Source organism: Scyliorhinus torazame, chromosome 5, assembly GCF_047496885.1.
Source record: "Scyliorhinus torazame isolate Kashiwa2021f chromosome 5, sScyTor2.1, whole genome shotgun sequence".
Taxonomy (NCBI): Eukaryota; Metazoa; Chordata; class Chondrichthyes; order Carcharhiniformes; family Scyliorhinidae; genus Scyliorhinus; species Scyliorhinus torazame.
The window spans coordinates 243,254,260-243,278,259 of record NC_092711.1 but is presented as its reverse complement, the minus strand read 5'-3'; the positions used below and the strand labels follow the sequence as shown (position 1 = coordinate 243,278,259).

Below are 24,000 nucleotides of genomic sequence, written 5' to 3'. Positions count from 1 at the left end.
CTCGCAGACTCGTCAAGCAGCAGCCTGACATAGTCATACTCACAGAATCATACCTTACAGACAATGTTCAGACACCACTTCACCATTCCTGGGTTTGTCCTGTGTCAGCGGCAAGACAGATCCAACAGAGGTAACGGCACAGTGGAAAGGAATTGCCCTGGGAGTCCTCAACAGTGACTCTGGATCCCATGGCTTCAGGTTGAACATGGGCAACTGATTACCACACACTGTCAACCATCAGCTGATGGATCAGTACTCCTCCATGTTGAACACCACTTGGAGGAAGCACTGAGGGTGACAAGGGTGCAGAATATACCCTGGTGGGCTCTTCAATGTCCATCACTAAGAGTGGCTCAATAGTACCACCATAGACCAAGCTGGCCTGGTCCTAAAGGACATAGCTGCTCGATTATGACTGCAGCAGGTGTTGAGGGAACCAACAAGAGAGAAAAACATACTTAACCTCATCCTCACCAACCTGTCTGTGGCAAACACATCTGTCCGTGACAGTATCAGTATAAGGGACCACTGCACAGTCCTTGTGGAAACAAAGTCCTGTCTTCACATTGAGGATACCCTCCATCGTGTTGTGTGGCACTACCATCGTGCTAAATGGGATAGACTTCGAACAGATCTAGCAACTCAAGACTGAACATCCACGAGGCACTATGGGCCATCAGCAACAACAGAATTGTACTCAACCACAACCTACAACCTCATGATCCGGCATATCCCCCATTCTACCATTACCACCAACTAAGTGTCAACCTGGTGAAGCTACAACACAGGACTACTTGTGTGTCAAACGGCATACGCAGAAAGTAATAGACAGAGCTAAGCGATTCCACAATTTACCCATCAGATCTAAGATCTGCAGTCCTGCCACATACAGCCGTGAATGGTGGTGGGTAATTAAATAACTCAACATAGTGGCACAGTAGTTAACATTGCTGCCTCACAGTGCCAGAGACCCAGGTTCAATTCCAACCGAAGGTGACTATCTGTGTGGAGTTTGCACTTTCTCCCTATGGCATCGTGGGTTTCCTTTAGGTGTCCGGTTTCCTCCAACAGTCCAAAGATGTGCAGGTTACGTGGATTGGCCATGCTAATTCCACTTAGTATCCAAAAGGTTAGGTGGTGTTACTGGGTTACGGGGAGGGGGGTAGGCCTTGGTAAGGTGCTCTTTCCAAGGGTTGGTGCAGAATCTATGGGCCGAATGGCCTCCTTCTGCACTTTAGGGATTCTATGATTTTATGTTCTATGAACTCACTGGAGGAGGAAGCTTCACAAATATCCCTATTCTCAATAATACAGGAGCCCAGAACATCTGTGCAAAAGACAAGGCTGAAGCATTTACAACAATCTGCAGGCAGAAGTTTGGGCAGCACGGTAGCATAGTGGTTAGCATTGTGGCTTCACAGCACCAGGGTCCCAGGTTCGATTCCCTGCTGGGTCACTGTCTGTGCGGAGTTTGCACATTCTCCCTGTGTCTGTGTGGGTTTCCTCCGGGTGCTCTGGTTTCTTCCCACAGTCCAAAGACGTGCAGTTAGGTGGATTGGCCATGTTAAATTGCTCTTAGTATCCAAAAAGATTAGGAGGGGTTATTGGGGTAAGGAGATAGGGTTGAAGTGAGGGCTTAAGTGGGTCGGTGCAGACTCGATGGGCCGAATGGCCTCCTTCTGCACTGTATGTTCTATGTAAGTGCCAAGTGGATGATCCATCTTGGTCTCCTCAGGATGTTCCCAGCATCACTGATATCACTCTATGTGATATCAAGAAACAGCAGAAGGCATTGTATATTGCAAAGGCTCGGGGCCCTGATAATATTCTGGCAATAGTACTGAAGACTTGTGCTCCAGAACTTGCCACACCCCTAGCCAAGCTGTTCCAGTACAGCTACAACACTGGCATCTACCCGACAATGTGGCAAATTGCCCAGATGTGAACTGTGCATAAGAAACAGGACAAATTCAACCAAACCAATTATTGCCCTATTTCCATCATCAGCAAAGTGATGGAAGGAGTCATCAAAAGTGTTATCAAGTGGCACTTACTCAGCAATTATTGCTCTTTTTAACCTTAGTCTATTGGCTCTGATTACGTCACTTTGCTCATGAGTCACCAGGTATCTTTATGATACCGCCACGTGGTTCAAGTTCAGGTTATGATTAATAATACAGCACACCGCTTAGTAAGGATTAAAACAACGGTCATTTATTATATACAACAAGCAATATTAATACCCTAATACTACTTTCTATATAATAAACCTATCGCTACTGGCCAATACTTAACTTAGGAAGAGCCCACCAGGTCAGGGAAACAAATGGCTTGTCCAATCAGATCTGGCCTGCGGGATTCAAAAGGCTGCTACAGGTCGGTGGCTAGGTGTCTTTACCGGATAGCAATCGCTGGATTCAAACTTACTGTTGCCGGTTGCTGTACTTGCGAAGGTCTCGAGCAGGCGAAGAGGAGAGAAAGAGAGATCTGAACTTGGACCCTCACTTTTATAGGGCCCAGGGGCTTCCCTCCTCCCGGGGCGGCCCTTGACCCTGAGTCCCAAGTGATTGGATCTGTCCCCAATCTCTGGGGTCGATGTGTCCAATGGTGAGGCGATTCCTCGATCGGGGGGTGGTCGCTCACCTGTCTTTGTTTCGGCTACTGCAGGCGCCGACAGGTCTGGCCCGGTATTCAATTGCTAATATGTTGCAATTGTTCCTGGAGATAGCCGATTTAACTGTGGATGTCTGAATAGATGGGCTGCAAACAGTCCTGAATGCAACTGCAAATGCCTGGGTTGATGGGCTGTTGATAGCCCTGACTATCGATCTGGGCTAACTTCCCAGAGCCGAATATGCGATACTGTCTGCAGCTGCCTGCTTGTGTCTTCTTAGCTGCTTTTCCCAGCAGTCTTTCGGGTTAGCCATTTTAAACTGGGTTTTGGCCAGATTAATCGGAACGCAGCCATTTTACATGGCTACATTCCCGCCTTGTGATCCTAACGCGAAGCGTGAAGGATCACATAAATGTTGTCCTCTTCGTTCCCTGACCGGGGGGGGGGGGCACCTCCTACATGGCCACTACTCTGACCCTAGCTATGCACAAAAATTTACCTAAACAATTCTTGAGGGTGCTTTGTCAGGCAGGGGCATGCATCTATAAAAAAATAAACTGGGAACCTCTAATTTTACCTAAACAATATTTCAAGCATTATACAATCTTATCTCTCTAAACATACAATAACAATCACAACATTTAATATACTCTTTCCTGGCGTGGCAATCAAGCTCAGGATCATACATTTCCATACATTTTCTTTTTATTTACAGGAAAAACCGCCAGTGCATGTTTTATTATTCATATGTCGCGGGGGTCTGGGGTCTGGTCACAGCCGAATATCGGGGATCGGATTCGATAGACCGGGGTTCGAGCGCGGTACGCTCTCCTTTTCCACTTGCGGAGGCGCATGGTCTGTACTGCACAACTGAGTATAGCCAATGCCAACAGTGCCTCAGTGATGTACGATAGGGAGTACCCAGTTATGAACTTGGCACACCAGGATAATGCAGCGTGGTTGGTGACTGGGCCCTCGGTACTACTGGGCCGTGAAGTGTTAACAGTAAAGGGGTTTGGAGTGATGGGGTCCACGTTCCCACGCAACGAAAAGTTCATCAAAAGGGTGTTGAGCACGATGAAAGGAGTCCTCATGGCTGTCTTCTTTCTTTCCTTTTCCTGTGTTCGCTGGTTTTCTCCGGACTTGGAGCTTCTGGAGTTCTGTAAGACAAGCGTAGCGTGTGTAAATACTTCGGTTTAATATCTGGTGTGTTAGTGTGTCTGTCCTTCTTGGGGCCAATTAAACCCTTATAATTGGTCACAGTATGTGACTCTCCCCCCGTTTTTTTTTTCAAAACAAACGTTTGGACACGGCACACTTCCCAATGGTGGACCAGTGCTAGGTTTATCATCCAAATGTTCTAGGATGTAAATAGCATGTGGCAGCAACCCAAAGGTTGCCTAAATAAAATAAGCTGTTTTTGAAAGAAAAGGTCGAATGAGGTGCCTGTGGGCTGCGACGGGTAAGACTTGGGTGGAGTCCCCGGGTAGGACGGCTACCAATACCGTATCTTCCCTACCCGAGCGTTTTTGACCAACGGGGGGGTCCCCAGGCAGGGCGGGTCTCACGCCGTTTCTCCACTGCCTGAGCGACCAAAGAACGGACAAAAATGTAGTCATCGTGGTGGGGTTACTGTTCTGATTCTACCATCAAATCAGAAGAGTAGTTACGATCGGGTGTCTGAGGCAAGTCGTCAGAGGTATCGGCAGAATGGGCGTGTGGCTGCGGTGGGTGTCAGTGGGAAAAGTTAAAAAGTTCAGGTGAATGGGTGTAGGGCGGTGAGAACATTCTCCTGTAGGACGAACAACATTTAACAAACAGGCAGACATCGAACAACATTTAACAAACAGACAGACAACGTAAAACATTCTGCAGGTTCCGTCAGAAAGGACAACACTTTTCACCAAGTGTTTCCTTTAAATCATCATGTGGACACCTCAGTTCTCGGTCGCTATGGGCTCTGCCTTTTTCTTATTGAGAGCGCCTGTCGGTTGGGCACTCTGTGGTTTTTTAGGGCCATTGCATTCTTTAGCAAAATGTCCCAACTGTCCGCAATTGTAGCACTCTTGCGGTTTGGCTGGGGGGGCTGTTCTTTCCCTCGTTTACCCAGGCGGGGTTGTGGAGAGTGGTTCTTACTGCCTGCACGTCTGCGGCGGCTTGGTTTTCCTCGGGGGTTCTAGTTGCTGATTTACCGTGAGCCGCTTGTTCCCAAACGCGGGACAATCTTTTGTCCACCCAATTCTCATTATGAGCCTCCTCCGAGGGGTCTTAATTGCTACAGGCATTCTGTCCTGCTTCCGTGGCATGGGAGATAAGGGTGCGGGTTCACTTGGCCATATTGTCTGGGGACAAATGGGCACGATCTCCGTTGCCGAAAACGGCTTCAAAATGAATCCACAAGCGTCCTGCGAACGCTGTGGGGTGTTCAGACTTTTTCTGTCTGCATTTATTCAGACAGAAAACGTCTACGGGGTCGCCCCGGTTGTACCCGATCGCATCCAGGATCGCGATATGCATTTCTGCAAGGGTGCCTCCTCCTACATTCTGTGGGTCGGGAAGGGCTGCTGCGACCGATGGGTCTAAGCTGAGGACGGTGAGCTTTACCTTTCTCATCCAGGCCATACATGGTCGCCTGGTGTTTGACGGTGGCAAAGAAATGGTGTGGGTCTGAAGCGGGGAGGAACGGTGTGATTTTGGCACACGGTTCCCGTAATTGGGTCACTGTGAGGGGGGTGGAATATAAGACCTCCGCCTTGTCTGCTGTGGCGGTGCGGTGGGTTGTGACAGGGTTCATGGGAGCCTGTATTATCTGTTGTGTGGGGGGGTTGGGGGGCTTTCCTCCTTTGGTGTTTTCCCTGCGCACATGCTCCCTGAACATATCTCTGCGCTGTCTCTTGCAATTCTTCCAAATCAGGGCAGTCTTCCTGGTCTAAACTTTCCCCAAAGGTTTCTTGAAATCCCTTTTGGACAGAAAGCAGTGCTTTCAAGTCTGCAATCTGCTTTCGGCACTTTGCATGGTCCAAAGTACTCTGCCTTTGTTCCGTGGTTGTGGCGTGGAGCGCTCTCAAAGCTGCCTTGAGATCACTGCATTGTTTCTGGAGCGTCTCTACCTGGTTTTCTGTTTCTTTCTTTACCAGGACTGCACGCTGCAGGTCCTGATAAGCCTTTTCATATTGTGACTGGAAACTACTCAAGTGCGCCAGACAAGATTGGTGACCCCGTTTGGCGTCAGCCACCTCTTCGTCCTTTGCTGCTAATTTCCCTTTTAACTCCAGGTTCTCTTTCTCAACTTTGCATACATCGATTTTACTCATCCGATGTATGCCTTCTATTTCCTTGCGGAGCGTCCTGACGACCTCCTCTGTGCCTCGCAATTGTGCCAGACAGGACACAATTGCCATCGGCTTGCGCGCTTTTGCTAAACTCTTTTTGTGGATCTCACTTAGGTTCTCCCACCAAGTATGCCCTATACTTCCAGGACCTGAGTCGCCGTTATTGCAGAAATCCTTCCACATGGGCCATCCTTTGACCTGCAGAAATTTGCGGATTTCCACTTCCCAAACGGGACACTGTCCCGCTCCTACGCTGCTGACTGGTGCAACAGCAAAATCTTCGGGGTTCATGAGGCGCTGCATCACTTGCATTGCCTGCATGGCTCTCTCTTATCTGCGCGTTACGTTCGAATTTGGAACAGGGGGCTACACTTCCGAATTGTGAATTATTAACCAGAACCGCTTGAACACTTGTGGGTTTTTTTTGTTTCCGATTGGATTCTAATTCAAAATGTTGGGGTTCTCCCGGAGTGGTTTTCCACTTCTAAGTCGGGTCCCGGCGGAGTCGCCAATTATGTTCCTCTTTTTAACCTTAGTCTATTGGCTCTGATTACGTCACCTTTGCTCATGAGTCGCCAGGTATCTTTACGATACCGCCACGTGGTTCAAGTTCAGGTTATGATTAATAATACAGCACACCGCTTAGTAAGGATTAAAACAACGGTCATTTATTATATACAACAAGCAATATTAATACCCTAATACTACTTTCTATATAATAAACCTATCACTACTGGCCAATACTTAACTTAGGAAGAGCCCACCAGGTCAGGGAAACAAATGGCTTGTCCAATCAGATCTGGCCTGCGGGATTCAAAAGGCTGCTACAGGTCAGTGGCTAGGTGTCTCTACCGGATAGCGATCGCTGGATTCAAACTTACTGTTGCCGGTTGCTGTTCTTGCGAAGGTCTCGAGCAGGCGAAGAGGAGAGAGAGAGAGATCTGAACTTAGACCCTCACTTTTATAGGACCCAGGGGCTTCCCGCCTCCCGGGGCGGCCCTTGACCCCGAGTCCCAAGTGATTGGATCTGTCCCCAATCTCTGGGGTCGATGTGTCCAATGGTGAGGCGATTCCTCGATCGGGGGGTGGTCGCTCACCTGTCTTTGTTTCGGCTACTGCAGGCGCCGACAGGTCTGGCCCGGTATCCAATTGCTAATATGTTGCAATTGTTCCCGGGGATAGCCGATTTAACTGTGGATGTCTGACTAGATGGGCTGCAAACAGTCCTGAATGTAACTGCAAATACCTGGGTTGATGGGCTGTTGATAGCCCTGAGTATCGATCTGGGCTAACTTCCCAGAGCTGAATATGCGATACTGTCTGCAGCTGCCTCCTTGTGTCTTCTTAGCTGCTTTTCCCAGCAGTCTTTCGGGTTAGCCATTTTAAACTGGGTTTTGGCCAGATTAATCGGAACGCAGCCATTTTACATGGCTACACAATAACCTGCTCACGGCTGCTCAGTTTGAGTTCCGCCAGGGTTATTCAGCTCCTGACCACATTACAGCTTTGGTTCAGACATGGACAAAGGAGCTTAATGCAAGAGGTGAGGTGAGTGACTGCCCTTGACATCAAGGCAGCATTTGACAGAGTATGGCATCAAGGAGCCTTAGCAAAACTGGAGTCAATGGGTATTAGGGAAAACCTCTCCGCTGGTTGGAGTCAAACCTGGCACAATGGAAGATGGTTGTGGTGGGTGGCAGTCAATCATCTCAGCTCCAGGCCATCATTGCAGGAGTTCCTCAGGGTAGTATTCTAGGCCCAACCATCTTCAGCTGCTTCATTAATGACCTCCCTTCCATCATAAGAACAGAAATGGGGATGTCAGCTAATGATTGCACAATGTTCAGCACCATTCATGACTCCTCAGATAATGAAGCAGTCCATGTCCAAATGCAACAAGACCTGGACAATATCCAGGCTTGTGCTGATAAGTGGCAAGTGGCAGGCAATGACCATCTTCTAAAAGAGAGGATCTAACCACCACCCCTTGACATTCAATGGCATTACCATCGCTGAATCCCCCGCAATCAACTTCCTGGGGGTTAGCATTGATCAGAAACCGAACTGGACTAGCAAAATTAATGCTGTGACTACCAGGGCAGGTCAAAGGTTAGGAATCCTACGGTGAGCAACTCACCTCCTGACCCCCCAAAGCCTGCCCACCATCTACAAGCCACAAGTCAGGAGTGTAATGGAATACTCTCCCCTTGCCTGGATGAGTGCAGCTCCAACAACACATCAAGAAGTCAACACCATCCAGGACAAAGCTGTCCATTTGATTGTTCTCCCTTCCACAAACATTCGTTCCCTCCACCACCGACGAACAGTGGCAGCTACAAGATTCACTGCAGGAACGCGCCAAGATTCCTTAGGCAGCACCTTCCAAACCCACGACCACTATCATCTAGAAGGACAAGAGCAGCATAAACCTGGGAACTCCACCACCTAGAGGTTCCCCTCCAAGTCACTCACCATCCCGACTTGGAAATATATCGCCGTTCTTTCACTGTGGCTGGGGCAATATCCTGGAACTCCCTCCCTAAGAGCACTCTGGGTGTACACATACCTAAGGGAGTGCAGCTGTTCAAAAGCGCAACTCACCACCACTTTCTTAAGGGTAACCAGGGAGGGGCAATGAATGCTGGCCTAACCAACGACGCCCACATCCCGTAAATGAATAAAAAATAAAAATATCTCCAATAATCCAGAGACCAGAAGATTGAGGTCAATTTTTATGCAAAATTCTTTTGTATGCCATTTTAATGCAATTGTTAACCAGTTTATATTGAACCTACAGTACAGAAACCGTGATAAGATGTGTTTTTATTGAATCTTTAATGTAGTAAAATGAGATAAAGTGCTTCCTAGATGTATTATGAAATGAGGTTTTGCATCAAGCCACGTAAAGAGATATGAGGGCAGTTGACGAAAAGCTTGGTCAGTGAGGTGGGTTTTCAGAAGCATCGTAAAGAAGGTGAAAGAGGCAGAGAGGTGGAGGAGTTTATGGAAGGAATTCTGGAGTTTGGTCTTCGACATCTGAAGCCATAGCTATCTGTGGTGGGCCGATTAAAATTGTGGATGCACAAGAAACCAGAATTGGAGGAGTGCAGACATGTTGGAGGGTTGTGTGGCTAGAATAGGGTACCAAGGAGTGATGGATAGAAGATGAGAGACCAGTGAGATGTGCATTGAAATGCTAAAGTCTGAAGGTAAGAAAGGCATGGTTTCCTCAACAAATGAAAGGACACACAGGAATGAAGTTGCGAGTTATTAGTGGTGGAAATAACTGATCTTGGTGCTGGCATGGATATGTGGTCAGAATCTCATTTCAGAGACATAAACAACATCAGAGTTGTGAACAATTTAAACGATTGTCAGAGAGAGAGAGAAATGAATCGATCTTTAGGGAACAGAATTTGTGGTAGGGACTGAAGGCAATGGGGTGAATTCTCCACTGGCGGGATTCTCCGTTCTGTCGCCTGCGCACACCCACCCATGGGTTTCCCGGAGGTGTGGGGTGGCTACAATGGGAAATCCATTGGCCGGCGGCAGGAAGGAGAATCCTGCTACCAGCAACGGCACACTGCTGAAGAATACTCGGCTGGGGAGGTGGAGAATTCACCCCAATGTTTTCCATATTTAAATGTCAGCCAAGCAGCATGCTAATTTTGAGCCGGTGGAGTTGAGAGAGATGGTGGTAAGGTAGAGTTGGGTAACATCAACATACATGCCTGATAGGGTAGCCAGTGTCTTTGGATGATGTTGCCGAGGGGCAGAATTGAGAAATTGGGGGCTGGGATCTCCATTTCTGGGACTAAGTCCCCACACCATCGTGAAAACTGTGGTAGAGCTTGCAGCTCTAGCCGCCGATAAGCCCCGCCCCCGCCCCTCCGCACTTCTGAGTCAGAGGCCGTACATGCGCACAGTGGCAGCCTCCAGCGGCCACGCCGTGCTCCATGGAGGACTCAGTCCGCGGACCTGGACGGACAAAGTAGTGCCCCGCATCGGCAACCCGCGTGCCCCAGACCGCCCACACACATAACCCCCAGTCCAGAATGAAGCCCTCCTGCCCTCCGATTGCCCCCCAACTCTGGCAGCCCCGGACTGAGTCCGCGAGGCTCCCAGACGGTGGGACCATGAGAGGTCCACGCCATCGGGAATTTGGAACTGCAAAAGGATAGGTCCTTGGGGTCACCAGAAGTAACAGTGCGGGAATAGAAAGGGAAGACATTGCAGGTGTTTCTCTGGCTATAACAGGGTAATAAGAATGGATCAAAGTGAATGAGGTCCTACCCAACTGCATGGTGGTGGCAGAGGATGGAGTGCTCAACTATGTCAAAGGTTGCAAACAGGTCAAGAAGGGCAGTTCATCTTGGTCATAGTCATTGACTTTGATAAGAGCTGTTTTGGTACTGTGATGGAGGGAGAATTCTGATCTGAGGGATTTAAACATAGAGTTCCATCATAGATGGACACACATTTGGAAAACTTTAGCACACATTCAAGGACATTGGAGATTAAAGGGATACGGATATTGGGAAGCAATTTGCAAGATTAGAGGGATTAAGGTTTTTTTTCAGGAGGAGAGATGATGGTAGTTTTGAAGGAGAGGAAAACAGTTGCAAGGGATAGAACCTTTAACAATATCAGCAACATGGGGATAGAAAGGGAAGTGGGGTGGGCAGTGGTACCTTGGAGGTAGGGTTGAGAGAACAGGAGGTGGGTCTTGTGGACATGATGAACTCGGAGAAGGCATGAGTGGAGATAGGAGAGACACAAGAGAAAGATGTGATTTCAGGGCTAGAATAGGGAGAGCCTTTGGGCAGCATGGTGGCATAGTGGTTAGCACAGTTGCTTCACAGCTCCAGGGTCCCAGGTTCGATTCCCGGCTTGGGTCACTGTCTGTGCGGAGTCTGCACGTTCTCCCCGTGTGTGCGTGGGTTTCCTCCGGGTGCTCCGGTTTCCTCCCACAGTCCAAAGATGTGTGGGTTAGGTGGATTGACCATGCTAAATTGCCCTTCATGCCTAAAAAGCTTAAGTGGGGTTACTGGGTTACAAGGATAGGGTGGAGGGGTGTGGGCTTGTGTAGGGTGCTCTTTCCAAGGGCCTGTGCAGACTCGATGGGCCAAATGGCCTTCTTCAGCACTGTAAATTCTATGATAAGAGGTTTGCCCCAGGAGACTAGTGCAAAGGAGGAAAACAGGCTACGCAGCCTAGCAGGTCTACATCAGTATTAATGCTTTGTACAAACACACTCCTAACTCTATCCTTCTAAACCTATTAGCATAGTTTGGGAATCCTTTCTCCCCCATGTGTTTATCCGACTTCCCCATAAATGCATCTAAGTGTTTGTCTCAACTATTCCTTGAGGTAGCGAGTTCCAGATCTAATCATTTTCTGAGCAAAGATATTTCTCTAAATTTGTATTCATAGCTCCTTGGTTTGTGCCCCACTCAAAGAATTATACTACAGAGGCCACTCTGCCCATTGTGTTTGTGCAGATCTTTTGTTATCGCATTTGTCTCACTGTTCCCTTGCTCTTTCCCCATAGCGCTGAAAATTATTCCCCTTCAAGTATTTGCTTAATTTTCTTTTTACAGTAAGTTGTTATTAAATCCACATGCAACCCCTTTCAGCCTGGAAGGATGGTAGTAGCAAATCCAATATTAATCTTCAAAAGGGAATTTGATATGCACTTGAAAAGGAAAAAACTTGTGGGACTATGGGAAAAGAAAATGGCGATGCGACTAAATCGATAGCACAGGCACTGCAGGCTGAATGGCCTCCTTCCTATGCTATATGATTCAATGTTATTCAGCAATGAGGATTTCTTATAGAAGTTATCCGGATGCATACTCGTACACTGGGGTTTCAGCTTCTCCATCAGTCTATTGAAAGGAAGTGCTGAGTGGCGAGCAAGTGCTTTCTTTGGGAAAGGAGGAAAATAGATAGAGCGAGATCCATCCTCCCGCATCTTCTTCAGGCAGTTAGGACCACAGTGGGGTTAACAATTTGAAGAAGACTGCTCAACCATTACAAAAGCCTGCATTTGTAACGTGATTCAAGGAGACCTCAAAAGGTGAGAATGTGGAAAATGTGCCAAAGATTAAAGAAGACAGGTGTTTCTATGTTTTTCATGTGGGGGTTTATTTTTACTTCAGCGTTGGTAATATTTTTACCCACCCCTTTAATGATAAATTCAGCACCTAGTGTTTATGGTGATTCAACATATTCCACTGCTGAGGCTACAATAAATGTACATCGTACTGTTATGCTGTAATTCAAAGTATTTCTCCATTTTATTTTAACAGGATGAAGAAAAAATCAGGAATGCCTTTGTGACTAAGAGAAAGAAAAAACTCAGGTTCGGTGGAAGTAATGTGACTTTGCCTGGGACCAAAGGGTTGCCGAATGGAAGTGATTCCCCTTCAGAAATGAGTAACAGTGAATCTACACCAGACCAAGTTAGAAGGGAGAGAGGCGATGTACAGCTAGACAATTTTCACCCAGCAGAGAGCAATACACTGATGCCAGGCTCTTTAAACACAGAAACCATCACAGGTATAATACATAACCTGCTTGCTGCACACCAGAAATCTAGTGTAAAAAACCCTTTTATAAAACAGGAAGTGTGTGAGTCTCCCTTATGTGAGATCCAATGTACAGCCACTGGGTTTGATACATTAAAATCTTATCAAATTGGGTCAAACAGGGAGATGCTTGGTCCTTGGAAATTCAATGCAATAATAGGGTCACATTTGTCTCTTTGGAATATTCTAGGATGGACAGTACATTGATTATTTGGAAAAAAGTTGGCAACAATTTAATCAGTTGGAAAGACCTGTATTTATATAAAAGTTTACCGTGTCTCTGAGAAGCATTTTGGAAGACTGTTAAATTAGGCAAATACAGAGGCAGCCATTTTTCACACAGCAAGATCCAGCACACAGCATTGAAACAAATGGCCAGTTAAATTGTTTGTGTAGGTGTTGATTAAGGGAAGAGTATCTTGCCGAGGTACAAATAGAACTCACTGCCCTTCTTTAAATAGTGCCAGTGGATCTTTAATATTTTTTTAAATGGGGCTATTTAGCGTGGCAATCCACCTACCCTGCACATTTGTGGGCTATGGGGTGAGACCCATGCAGACATGGGGAGAATGTGCAAATTTTACACAGACAGTGACCAAGGACCAGGATCAAACTGGAGTCCTCAGTGCCATGAGGCAGGAGTGCTAACCACTGTGCCACCGTGCCACCCAATTAGGGGCGGGATTCTCCGACCCCCCCCCCCCCCCCCGCCAGGTCGGAGAATCGCTGGGGGGCGGCGTGAATCCCGTCACCGCCGGCTGCTGAATTCTCTGGTGCCGGGGTATTGGCGGGGGTGGGAATCGAGGCGCGCCGATCGGCAGCTGCTGGCAGCGCCCCCGCCCGGCGATTCTCCTGCCCGCAATGGGCCTAGTGGCCGCCCGTTTTCTTGCGGGACCCGCCGGCATAAATCACACCAGGTCCTTACCGGTGGGACCTGGCGCCACAGGCGGCCTACAGAGTCCTTGGAGGGGCATGGGGGGATCTGGCCCCGGGGGGTGCCTCCGCAGTGGCCTGGTCCGCGATCGGGGCCCACCGATCCGCGGGCGGGCCTGTGCCATGGGGGCGCTCTATCCCTCCGCACCGGCCGCTGTCAACCTCCGCCATGGCCGATGCGGAGAAGAACCCCCCTGTGCATGCGCTGGGATGACGCCAGCACACGCTGGCGCTCCCAGCGCATGCGACAACTCGCGCTGGCCGGCAGAGGTCCTTCGGCGCCGGTTGGCGTGGGGCCAAACTCTTCCGCGCCAGCTGGCGCGGTGCCAAACACTCCGCCGCCGGCCTAGCCCCTGGAGGTGCGGAGGATTCCACACCTTCGGGGCGGCCCGACACCGGAGTGGTTCACTCCACTCCTTGGCGCTGGGGTGGCCCATCCCGCCGGTTTGCGGAGAATCCCGCCCAAGATCTTTCAGAGCAATCTTTAATATTTTGACCTTATGTTATTTTGCTGACTCACTGAGTTTAAGGACACATTTTCTTTATTGCCCCCAATTTCTGCATGTTGTAACATTTTATTTCAATTCCATTTCCTTATGCCTTTAATCGTCACCCTAAAGGATATCTTGTTTGAATTGCCATTTGAAGGTCAACAGCTCGAACAATTCAGTGCTCAACAGCCCTGACTGTCAGACTAGATAACGCATTTAAGACTGGAGTGTAAACAAGAATGCTACACCCAGGGCTTACATATATCAAACATTAAATCAGGTATGCTCTATTTCCCGGTGCAATCTGTACTCAATCCACACAGTGATTGTAGGAATTCAGTACATAATAAAATTGCTTTGCAGTTTTAATAAGGACACAGGAAGTCCACACTGAGTAAAATAAAGAAACAGTTTTATTTACAGCACAATATATACATGCACGGTAGACATTACCGGCTTCCTTCTCTCACTGGTGCCTTACTGGCTGACTTTATACAAAGATCGTCCATCCTACAAGGGGAGCCCGTATTCCACAAGGACAATGGGGAAGATAATCATTCTCTCCCCATAGGCCCCTTGTGGGCTATTACATTCACCCCCCCCCCCCCCCAAAGTCCCCCTCGACGATCATTGATGCGGAGGAGGAGGAGCAAGCGGAGAGCGTCGGATTCTTTTCGGCTGCGCCAAACAACCTGCAGCTGATGTGGCGTCGGATCGGTCAGCATATATTTTTCTGGTGAGCGGCATTTGCGGCAGTAATGCCATGGTGAACGATCGGCTGGAGGTGGCTGATGGACGTCCGAGACCTCCGAGGTCTGTGTCAACCATTTCAGAGTCAGAAGATACAACATCGGGCATGTCGGTGTCGAGAGAGACAGGAGGCCTCACAGCAGGCTGGTTCAACAACGGAGCTGGAGGATCCAGGACAGGCTTCTTTCGAGGAATCTCACGAGGGAGTAACTTCTGTGAGGGAATGTGATCCAAATGCTGTCACTTTAGTTGCCCCCGGACCCAAACTTGGTCAGAGACTGGTCCTGTTTAACAGACAACAATCCTAGACAGCCAGCAAGAACTGCCATTGAAGTTACGAACAAACACCACATCATCAGGTGCAAAGTGTCGAAGAGATCATGGCGACCTGGGCAACGCTCTTGCAAATCTTGGTTACAGCATTCCTTCACGCCGATGTCCAGAATAATCAAGCTCAGTTGTTACGAAGCCTCTGTCCCATTAATATCTCAGTGGGGGCCATCCCAGTGACTGCTTGCAGTGTGCTCCTGAATGAGAATTAAAATCTTTCCAGTTTGGTGTCCATCAAGCCTGAAGCCTGTTTCTTTAGCCCCCGTTTAACCGTTTGTATGGCCCTCTCTGCCAAGCTATTCGATGCCGGATGGTATGGCGCAGTGCGGCATGGAGAATCCTGTTGTTTTTCACAAAAACGGCAAACTCTTCACTCGTGAAGGAGGCCGTTAATCTGTCACGAGCACCTCAGGGATTCCGTGGGTGGAAAAAGAAATGCGCAATCGCTCGACCGTCACCCGAAATCCAGTCACTTTGAGTGGCCGTCCATTGAACCCAGGAAATCGGCGTGTGCACGACCCCAAGGGTATCCCGGCCACCCCCAAGGGTGAAGGGGTGCCACCATGGGGAGCTTCTGGCCCACCTTTTATATAAAGGTTAATAGAAATTCCCCGCCCCTAGCGGGGGAGCTTGTACTCGTACATTCCCACCACATAGGCCCCGTGCGGGCTATTACAGCAGCGTTGCTGTTTACCAGGGTGTGTCTTCATTAATCAGTAAATTAGTTATCCCAACTTATTGAAATATAATTTTTTAGTTTTCATTTTCCTTGCTTAGAAGAGAAATAACTCGCTGTAATCAAAGTGACAAATGGCATGCTGACCTGAATTTTAGCTCTCGGTTTGAGAGGGCAGAGTTTCATTCCGGGGTAGCAGGGTTCTCTGGGAGCTGAGCCAGGTGGCCCCAGAATGAATGCAGAAGCTGCTGAATGAGGAGGTGGTCTGGGCGGAAGGGCAAACTTGGTGCACCAGTATTATGTCAAAGACTTTTTTTTTTGAAGCGTTGAAACATAAAACAACCCTCACCCTCTTACCATCCATACGCTCCCTAAGCCCCACTCATGACAACCCATGCCACCCCATGACCTCTACTGCCTCATATCTTCCATGCCAACATATCTTCTCTCCCAACCTTCATAACTGTTGTACCCTTCCTGCCAACCTATGTTTTCCATCCATCTCCATGGCCTTATATAACCCCTATTTCAATGTTTACCATCCACCAATCCCAGGTCCCTTTACAGCCCCGATGTCTACTTAGTGCCAACTCATGCTAGCACATGCCCCCTACCCACCATCCTTTTCCCTTACACACACCATGCCAACTCACCCATTATGGACTGACCTTAGGAGCTATGCATTATGAAATAAAATTCTAGGTATCTAATTGCAGACTTTATTTTTTTTTAAAACACTAATTCATTAGAACCCATTCACTTTATTTACATTCCTTTGACAACACAACCGTTTATAAGAACAAATATTTAATTCAAGTGCTTAATCCCTTATCAAAACAAGCATTGGAATTTATTATTCCACTTCAAAGAGTCCATCAGCACTTAGAGCTGTCAGTTAAACTTTGAAATGGATGGCATCCCCATTGTGATAAAGGAAGGTTGTGAACTCAGTCATGCAACACAAATCCAGTAATGATAGCCCTTGGACGTATGTCAACAGACAAGGTGAAATAGCAAGCAATGATTTGTTTTTAACACTCCACACAATCTTTTCAAGAATGAAAGGGCAGGAGTTTTAGCTTCTTTGACAGCTTGACAATTGCTTTGACACTTTTGACAGTTCCTGTCTTTTTTTATACATATTCACCTCCATTTTTAACAACCCCAAGTGGCACTTTGGCTTACATCTCCCAAAGAGAAGCTTAGCTCTTCAAAAGGGCACCTGACCTCCAAAGGGATACCGACTTCTCCAAAAGGGTATCCCACCCTTCCAAAGGAGTTACAAAGTTTATACCTGCTCTTACCAGGCCGAATATTCACATGTCATGTTTTCCACTCCTGGCTAATGAAAATTAGACATGATGGGAGACAGTTGCTGTTTTATATGGGCAGCTGTCTCTGCAAAATGCACATATGTAAATCCTGACCCAGCCCCATTCTTGCCCTCATGAAAGCTGTATTTCAGCCCCATTAGCCTTTATGAAATTTTAGACTCCTCTGTGACTTGTAACCATGGTCCACACTCTGTCTTCATGCTTCTCAACATCTCTGCCGCCTTTGACACATTTAACCACACCCACCTCCTCGAATGTCTCTTCTCTGTTATCCAGCTGAGTAGGACTGCCTTTGTCTGGTTCCATTCATACCTACCCAATCATAGCCATAGAATCCCTTGCAATGACTTCACTTACCACTTGCACATAGTTATCTCAGGAGTCCCTCAAGGACTCACCACTTCTATGTCTCATCTACATGCTGCCCCTCCACAACATCATCTAAAGACATGAGATCAGGCTCCTCGTGTACACTGATGTCACCCAGTTCAACCTCATCACTACCTCCCTTAACCCCTCCAGTCTCTCTGAGTGGTTGGACCACTTGTCTGATATCTATTTTTGGTGAGTCAGTTTCTTTCAATGTAGCATTGAGAAGACCAAATCAATTGGTTTCTTCTCTCTTTGTGAACTCTGCTTCCGTGTATTTAATTTCATCTCTCTCCTTGGCCTTTGTTTCAAACTGAACCAGACTGTTTAAACCTATTGTCTTAATTGACACTGAGCTGCGCTCTCCATCACAAACACCACCTACTTCCACCTCAATAACATTGCCTGTCTCTAACCTACATTAGATCCTGAACCTTGATTTTAACATTCTAATCCCCATGTTCAAATCCCTCCTAGAGATTTGTCACCAAGTTTGTGTGTCAGGGGTCAAGACAACAACGGAGAAGGGAATGCATTGTAAACCAAGTTAGGTCATGAAAACTGAGTCTTATTTTGAATTAATAGATAATGAGGTCTAATTATTATGATGCCACCTGACAGTGCTTGAAAATTAAAATGAAATGAAAATCGCTTATTGTCACAAGTAGGCTTCAAATGGAGTTACTGTGAAAAGCCCCTCGTCGCCACATTCCGGCGCCTGTTCGGGGAGGCTGGTACGGGTGAATTCAGGGTGAACATTCTGCTTTGGATTTAAGGTCATGGTCAGATTTTATGATTTTATCTCTTTTGAAAAATCTGGTGTAGATTCTGAAAAGAGAAACAAAAGGAGGAAATTGAAGAAGAAAAGCAAAAATAAAATCAATTCCGCTGACACCGAAGATGATTTTTCCAGAAATGTGGATTTGACAGCACCACTGGGTAAGGCCACAGCACATGCTAGTTGTTTGATTTAAATGGTTGATAAATGAGTAGGATAACATCAACAACTTGTATTTATATGATGCTTTTAACAAATAGAAAAACCCAAAGCAAAGGTTAAAAATGTTTTTTAAAAAGACACAAAGTCATAGAAGGAGATATCAGGGCAGATGTAACTTTAAGGAGCATTTTAAAAGTGGAAAGCAAGATCGAGAGATGGAAAGGTGACGGGAGGGGAATTGCAAAACTTCGGGGCATAGGTGAAAGCTCAGACACCAAAGGTGGAGCAATCAAATTCAGGGATGCTCAAGATGCCAGAATTAGAGGGGTACAGATATCTTGTGCCCCGCCACCACCGCCACCACCAACCTACACCCCCCCACTATCCTCAATCACCTGATTACCACTCAGAAACTACCCAGCAGGGCTGACACAGTGGCGTAGTGGTTAGCATTGCTGACTCACGGTGCCGAGGACCTGGGTTCAATCCCGGCCTCGGGTCACTATCCATGTGGAGTTTGCACATTCTCCCCATGGGTCTGACCCCCACAACCCAAAGATGTGAATGGTAGGTAGATTGGCCATGCTAAATTGCCCCTTAATTGGAAAAAAAAGAATTGGGTACTTTCAGTTTATTTTTAAAAAGAGCCTAACCGACTACCCTTGTAAACAGACCCAACCTGGCCCAACCGCCTGACTTCACCCTCTGTCTGCTCAGCTACTCACCTGACTATGCCCCTGACTGCACAATGCCCCCGACAATCTGACTGCCCCTGACTGACCCAGCTACCCCGTCGACTTGACTCAACTACCCAACTACCATTCCAACCATACCCAAGTAGACTAGCATTAGTGGGCAGCACGGTAGCATTGTGGATAGCACAATTGCTTCACAACTCCAGGGTCCCAGGTTCGATTCCGGCTTGGGTCACTGTCTGTGTGGAGCCTGCACAGCCTCCCCGTGTGTGCGTGTGTTTCCTCCGGGTGCTCCGGTTTCCTCCCACAGTCCAAAGATGTGCAGGTTAGGTGGATTGGCCATGATAAATTGCCCTTCGTGTCCAAAAATTGTCCTTAGCGTTGGGTGGGGTTACTGGGTTATGGGGATAGGGTGGAGGTGTTGACCTTGGATAGGGTGCTCTTTCCAAGAGCCGGTGCAAACTCGATGGGCCGAATGGCCTCCTTCTGCACTGTAAATTCTATGATAATCTATGATAAAAACCTCTCTGACTATCCAACTACCCCCCAATTGGATCTAACTATGCCTCTCAGCCATCCGACTACCCACTGATCAACCTATCACTGCTGTTTTATGCTGCTTCGGATAACACTGGCTGCTACTTGATGCAGTCTTAACTAAAGGATGCTCCAGACTCTGAAATGAGTTCAACGTGTTTATTGAACTAGTAACACAGTTCTCAAATGAGTTTGACTCTCTGCTAATCTAACTGTAGTAACTCAGTCTAACTGTACCAGCTTGCTCTAAGCCACATGCTGGGGTGTGATGCTGCTGATCACACCTGTCTAACTCTCTAGATGTCTGTCTGTGGAAAGAGGCAGGGTGTGAGTGCCTCATCCCTTTTATAGTGTTTATGCCATGCCCCCTTGTGGTGATGCCACCTCTGAGTGTCCTGACTGCCCATTGATTGTGTCCTATTCTGAGTGTTCATTGGTTGCATGTTTGCATATCATGACAATCACCTCACCCACTTACCCACCATACCCATCTCGCCCACTTGCCCATTCACTGACCCGTTCACCAACATTAAGACTGGCTATTTCAACATATCAAACAACAGCCAGTGTCGTAAAGGGGGGCATGCCCTGTTTTCCCCCAACTCGACATCATTGTGACAGAATTCGCCAGATGATGCTGTGCTACACATTCCTGGGAAAGCCAAGCTCGGAAGGTTTCAGCAGAAATGTGCAGCAGCGTCAGGTTGGGGGAATCTTTGCGCAATGCAGTATTTAGACAATCATTGCTGCTGCTCAGAAGACCATTTATTAAACAGTGAAACCCTGCATAAATGTCAATGCGAAGTGCTAATGAATTGAGAAGACTCCACAACAGGCACTTTAAATTAACCTAATCATTTTCTTTTCCTTTTTTTATCCCTTTTAGATCTCTACAGAAAAGCACTTCTTGCATTAAAGACCAGACCACGAGCTAACAACTAGTCACTTTGTTCACTTAAATTGTAAGGATGAATATCCAAATGAGTATCACAGGATTTTTCAGTCACTGGATATTCTTCACTTTAGAGCACGTGAACAGTTGATAGTACATCGGAAGCCTTAGATAAGTCACCTTTTTCCTCTTAACAAGGCCTCCTTCTGCACTGTAAATTCAATGATAATCTATGATTAATCTAGGACAAAGGTTCGGCACAACATCGTGGGCTGAAGGGCCTGTTCTGTGCTGTATTTTCTATGTATCTATCTATGTAAGCCCATGCTTTCTTGAACTATGTCAATCTTGGAATTGGTTAGGTAGTATAGATGTCTTTCAGTCAATGTATTAAACAGTTTTCTCTGTAGGATTTCAGGAAAATATTGACAAATCATGAAAATTAGTAATCAGAAACCATGACAAATATATTTTTCTCTGATTCCTCAGAAAGCAGGAGACCTGAGGTCCTGGCTGTTACCCACATCAGATTGTGATTCAATGACACTGCAATGACATCCCCTTATGTTCTATGGAACACATCTTTTCCATTCCATGTTGCCGTTTCTTTCCTTTCATCTGTCACATTTTGTATTCTTTGTTTCTTGCTTAATGTGAATGAACGGAAAAATATTAACCTGCATCATCTTTGAAATTAGAAAGAGAGGTATCTAAACCTCTACTGGTGTCTCTGATTCCCTCAGTTTCCAATTCTTATTCCTGCACTTCAGGGAGGATGTGATGGCTCGAGAGAGGCCACTCAAAAATCCATTAAACATCTGTAACTAGCTGGAAGTGCCATCATGTCCGATAATGCAGAACAAATGTATGGGAATGGTTCCACGGATGTGGAACTTTAGTGACAAGGATAGATTAGAAAAACTGTTGTTCTTCTCCTTGGGGAAGGTAGGGTTGAGGGAAGATTTGATAGAAGTGTTCAAAGCAATGAGTATAGATAATGTCAATAGAGAGAAATTGTTTGCATTGGCAGAATGCTCAAGAACCAGAGAACACAGATTTAAGGCAACTGGCAAAAGTACTAAAGGAAATATGAGGCAAATCTTCATGCAGTGAGCAGTTATAATCTGAACGCAATGCCTGAGACCATGATGGAGGAAGATTCAATTGTGACTTTCAAAAGAGCATTGGATAAGTATCTGCAGAGAAAGAAATTACAAGTCCCGGGAGAAGAGTGGGGGATTGAGACTAGCTGAGTTGTTCCTGCGAGAGCCAGCACAGATTTGATGGATTGAACGGTCTCCTTCTGTGCTATAACCTTCTATGATTCTACGCTATGATTACTCAGAGACAGGAATGTTGAGAACATCTTAATTCTCCCCAAATGTATAGTTTGAAAGCATCTAAGTCCAAAATGATTTTGTATCATTGAATTATTTAGAGTTCTCTTACACCATGTTGTTGAATACAGCAGCAGTAAAAAATTAACTTTGATCTCAACAGGCATATTCCATCTTAAACCACATGTGATTAAGGATTGCACATACTTCCTTATTGGCTCAAAGATTGATCATTTATCCTTAGATAACAGATTGTATCAAACATGAACTGAATGTACATTTCAATTCCAGCTAGCTACTGATATTTCATGGGTTTTGCAGTGGCAAAATTAATAATAAGAGCATTTGCAGCATGATTCCCTCTACAATGGATTCGGAATCTGTGTGAGCAAGGTGACAGTGTATCTTTTCAACAACCACAAACTTCTTTACACTGCTATCTGACAGAGAGCATGAAGTTGCAAAACATATCCACCAGATATGCACAAAACATCCCAGCTAAAGTTACAGCTACCCATTCAGTTATTAGTGATTTTTTAATGATATGATTTTTAAATTAATGGCAAATAATCTCTTTAGCACTAAAGAATTTACTTATAGAAGTGTAGTGTCTCATTCTTCCAAATTTTATTGATTGCTGGAGATTTTTGAACAATTAAACTTTTTCTTTCTTAATTTGTTGGTCTCTTTTATTTCTATGTTTCTTTCCCTTTCTTAATTTTGCGTTCTGTGCATAGTTTTACATTGAATTAAATATTTTAACTCAGGCTTCCTGGTTTAATGGGAACTCTTCTGAACTGAATGGGAACGCCCTGCTCAATTGACAATGCATTGAGCAGCAGGCACAGTCCATTCATTTTCATTTTCATTTCATCACTGACTGGAAAACTTGGTCTGCACTGTAACCACCATCTGAGACATCCATTCCCTTTGCCATAGGCACACCATGGTTACAGTGTGTACCATCCACAAAATGGTAAAATGGTAAGATGGAGAAAATCACCAGGCTTCTTCAAAAGCATTTTTCAAACCTGCAACTTTTACCATCTAGGCAGGCAGGCAAGGGCAGCATACGCATGGGAATACCACTATCTGCAAGCTCTCCTCCACTCGCCATCCTGACTTAGAAATATGTCGCTGTTCCTCCATCGTTGCTGGGTCAAAATCTTGGAACTCGCTACCTAACAACATTGCGGGTATACCTGCACCACACAGACTGCAGGGATTCAAGATGGCAGTTCATCAACATCATCTTAAGGGCAATTAGGGATAGACAATAATGCTGACCTTGCCAGCGACACTCGTATCCCTTGAGTGAATTTTAAAGATTCCTAAATTGCTTCAATGCCAATTAATTATGTTTTTAAGTACAGTCACTATTGTAGGGAAACATGGCAACAAATTTTCACAAAGCAAAGTTCCACAGACAGCAAAGAAGTAAAGGGCCAGATGATTTAATTTTGCAGTGTTACTTGAGAGATAAAAGATGCGCTGGATACTTGGGGAACTCCTCTACTCTTCTTTAAATAGTCCTATGAGGACTTTTATATCCACCTGAGAGGGTAGATGATATGATGTAGTACATCCCTTACTCCTTTTGGGGCTATTTTACTTTGGAGAATCTCACCTTTCAACCTTAGGTAGAGAAAGCCAGCATTCAAAGTCACTTAACTGGGTCTGCAAAACTTGATCCACCTCTTCACAAAGGAAAAGCACCAGACAATTATAAGCTTTTATGGAGAGCCTTTCACTTTTCAGTAAGTTACAGCCAGATTGGAATTTATCTAGATGTTGGAAGAGTCTGAGGGAAAACCTTTCAGTTATGTACTTCCTCCACCTGAAGGGAGTCTCAAGTTGTGTTCTACAAATTTTTGAGACAGAAAACTATGTGAGAGAGTAAAAATTTGAAAATATATAAAAGTTTATTAAAGAATCGAGCATGGAATTCAATGAGTGCAATGAAACAGAGTCCCGTTTCAAGCACGTTTAGCCAAGTGAACCTAACGGCTCACTTAAATATGTTCATCTGGATCTCGCCAGTGAGGACAAGATCTAGTTTGCAACGTCTAGCAAAATCTCATTCAACCTTGGGAGGAGTTCCGAACATCGCAATACTAGCGAGAGGCCTCTCGCGAGATTTAATGGGCTCGCCCTGTCACTGAGCCAGGCACGATGAGGCC

The 24,000-nt window shown here is 46.3% G+C and overlaps 1 protein-coding gene across 1 annotated transcript in view; it reads left to right on the top strand.

The window, feature by feature from the left end:
• The window catches only part of LOC140420990 (ADP-ribosylation factor-like protein 13B), a 59,512-nt gene extending 37,017 nt beyond the window's left edge, over positions 1-22,495 (top strand). Inside the window, exons 8-10 of the mRNA XM_072505228.1 lie at positions 12,258-12,507; positions 18,245-18,358; positions 20,478-22,495. Coding sequence (XP_072361329.1) covers positions 12,258-12,507; positions 18,245-18,358; positions 20,478-20,533 — 420 coding nt within the window. The 3' untranslated portion in view covers positions 20,534-22,495. The remainder of the gene's footprint in view (positions 1-12,257; positions 12,508-18,244; positions 18,359-20,477) is intronic.
• Positions 22,496-24,000: the final 1,505 nt, after the last annotated feature.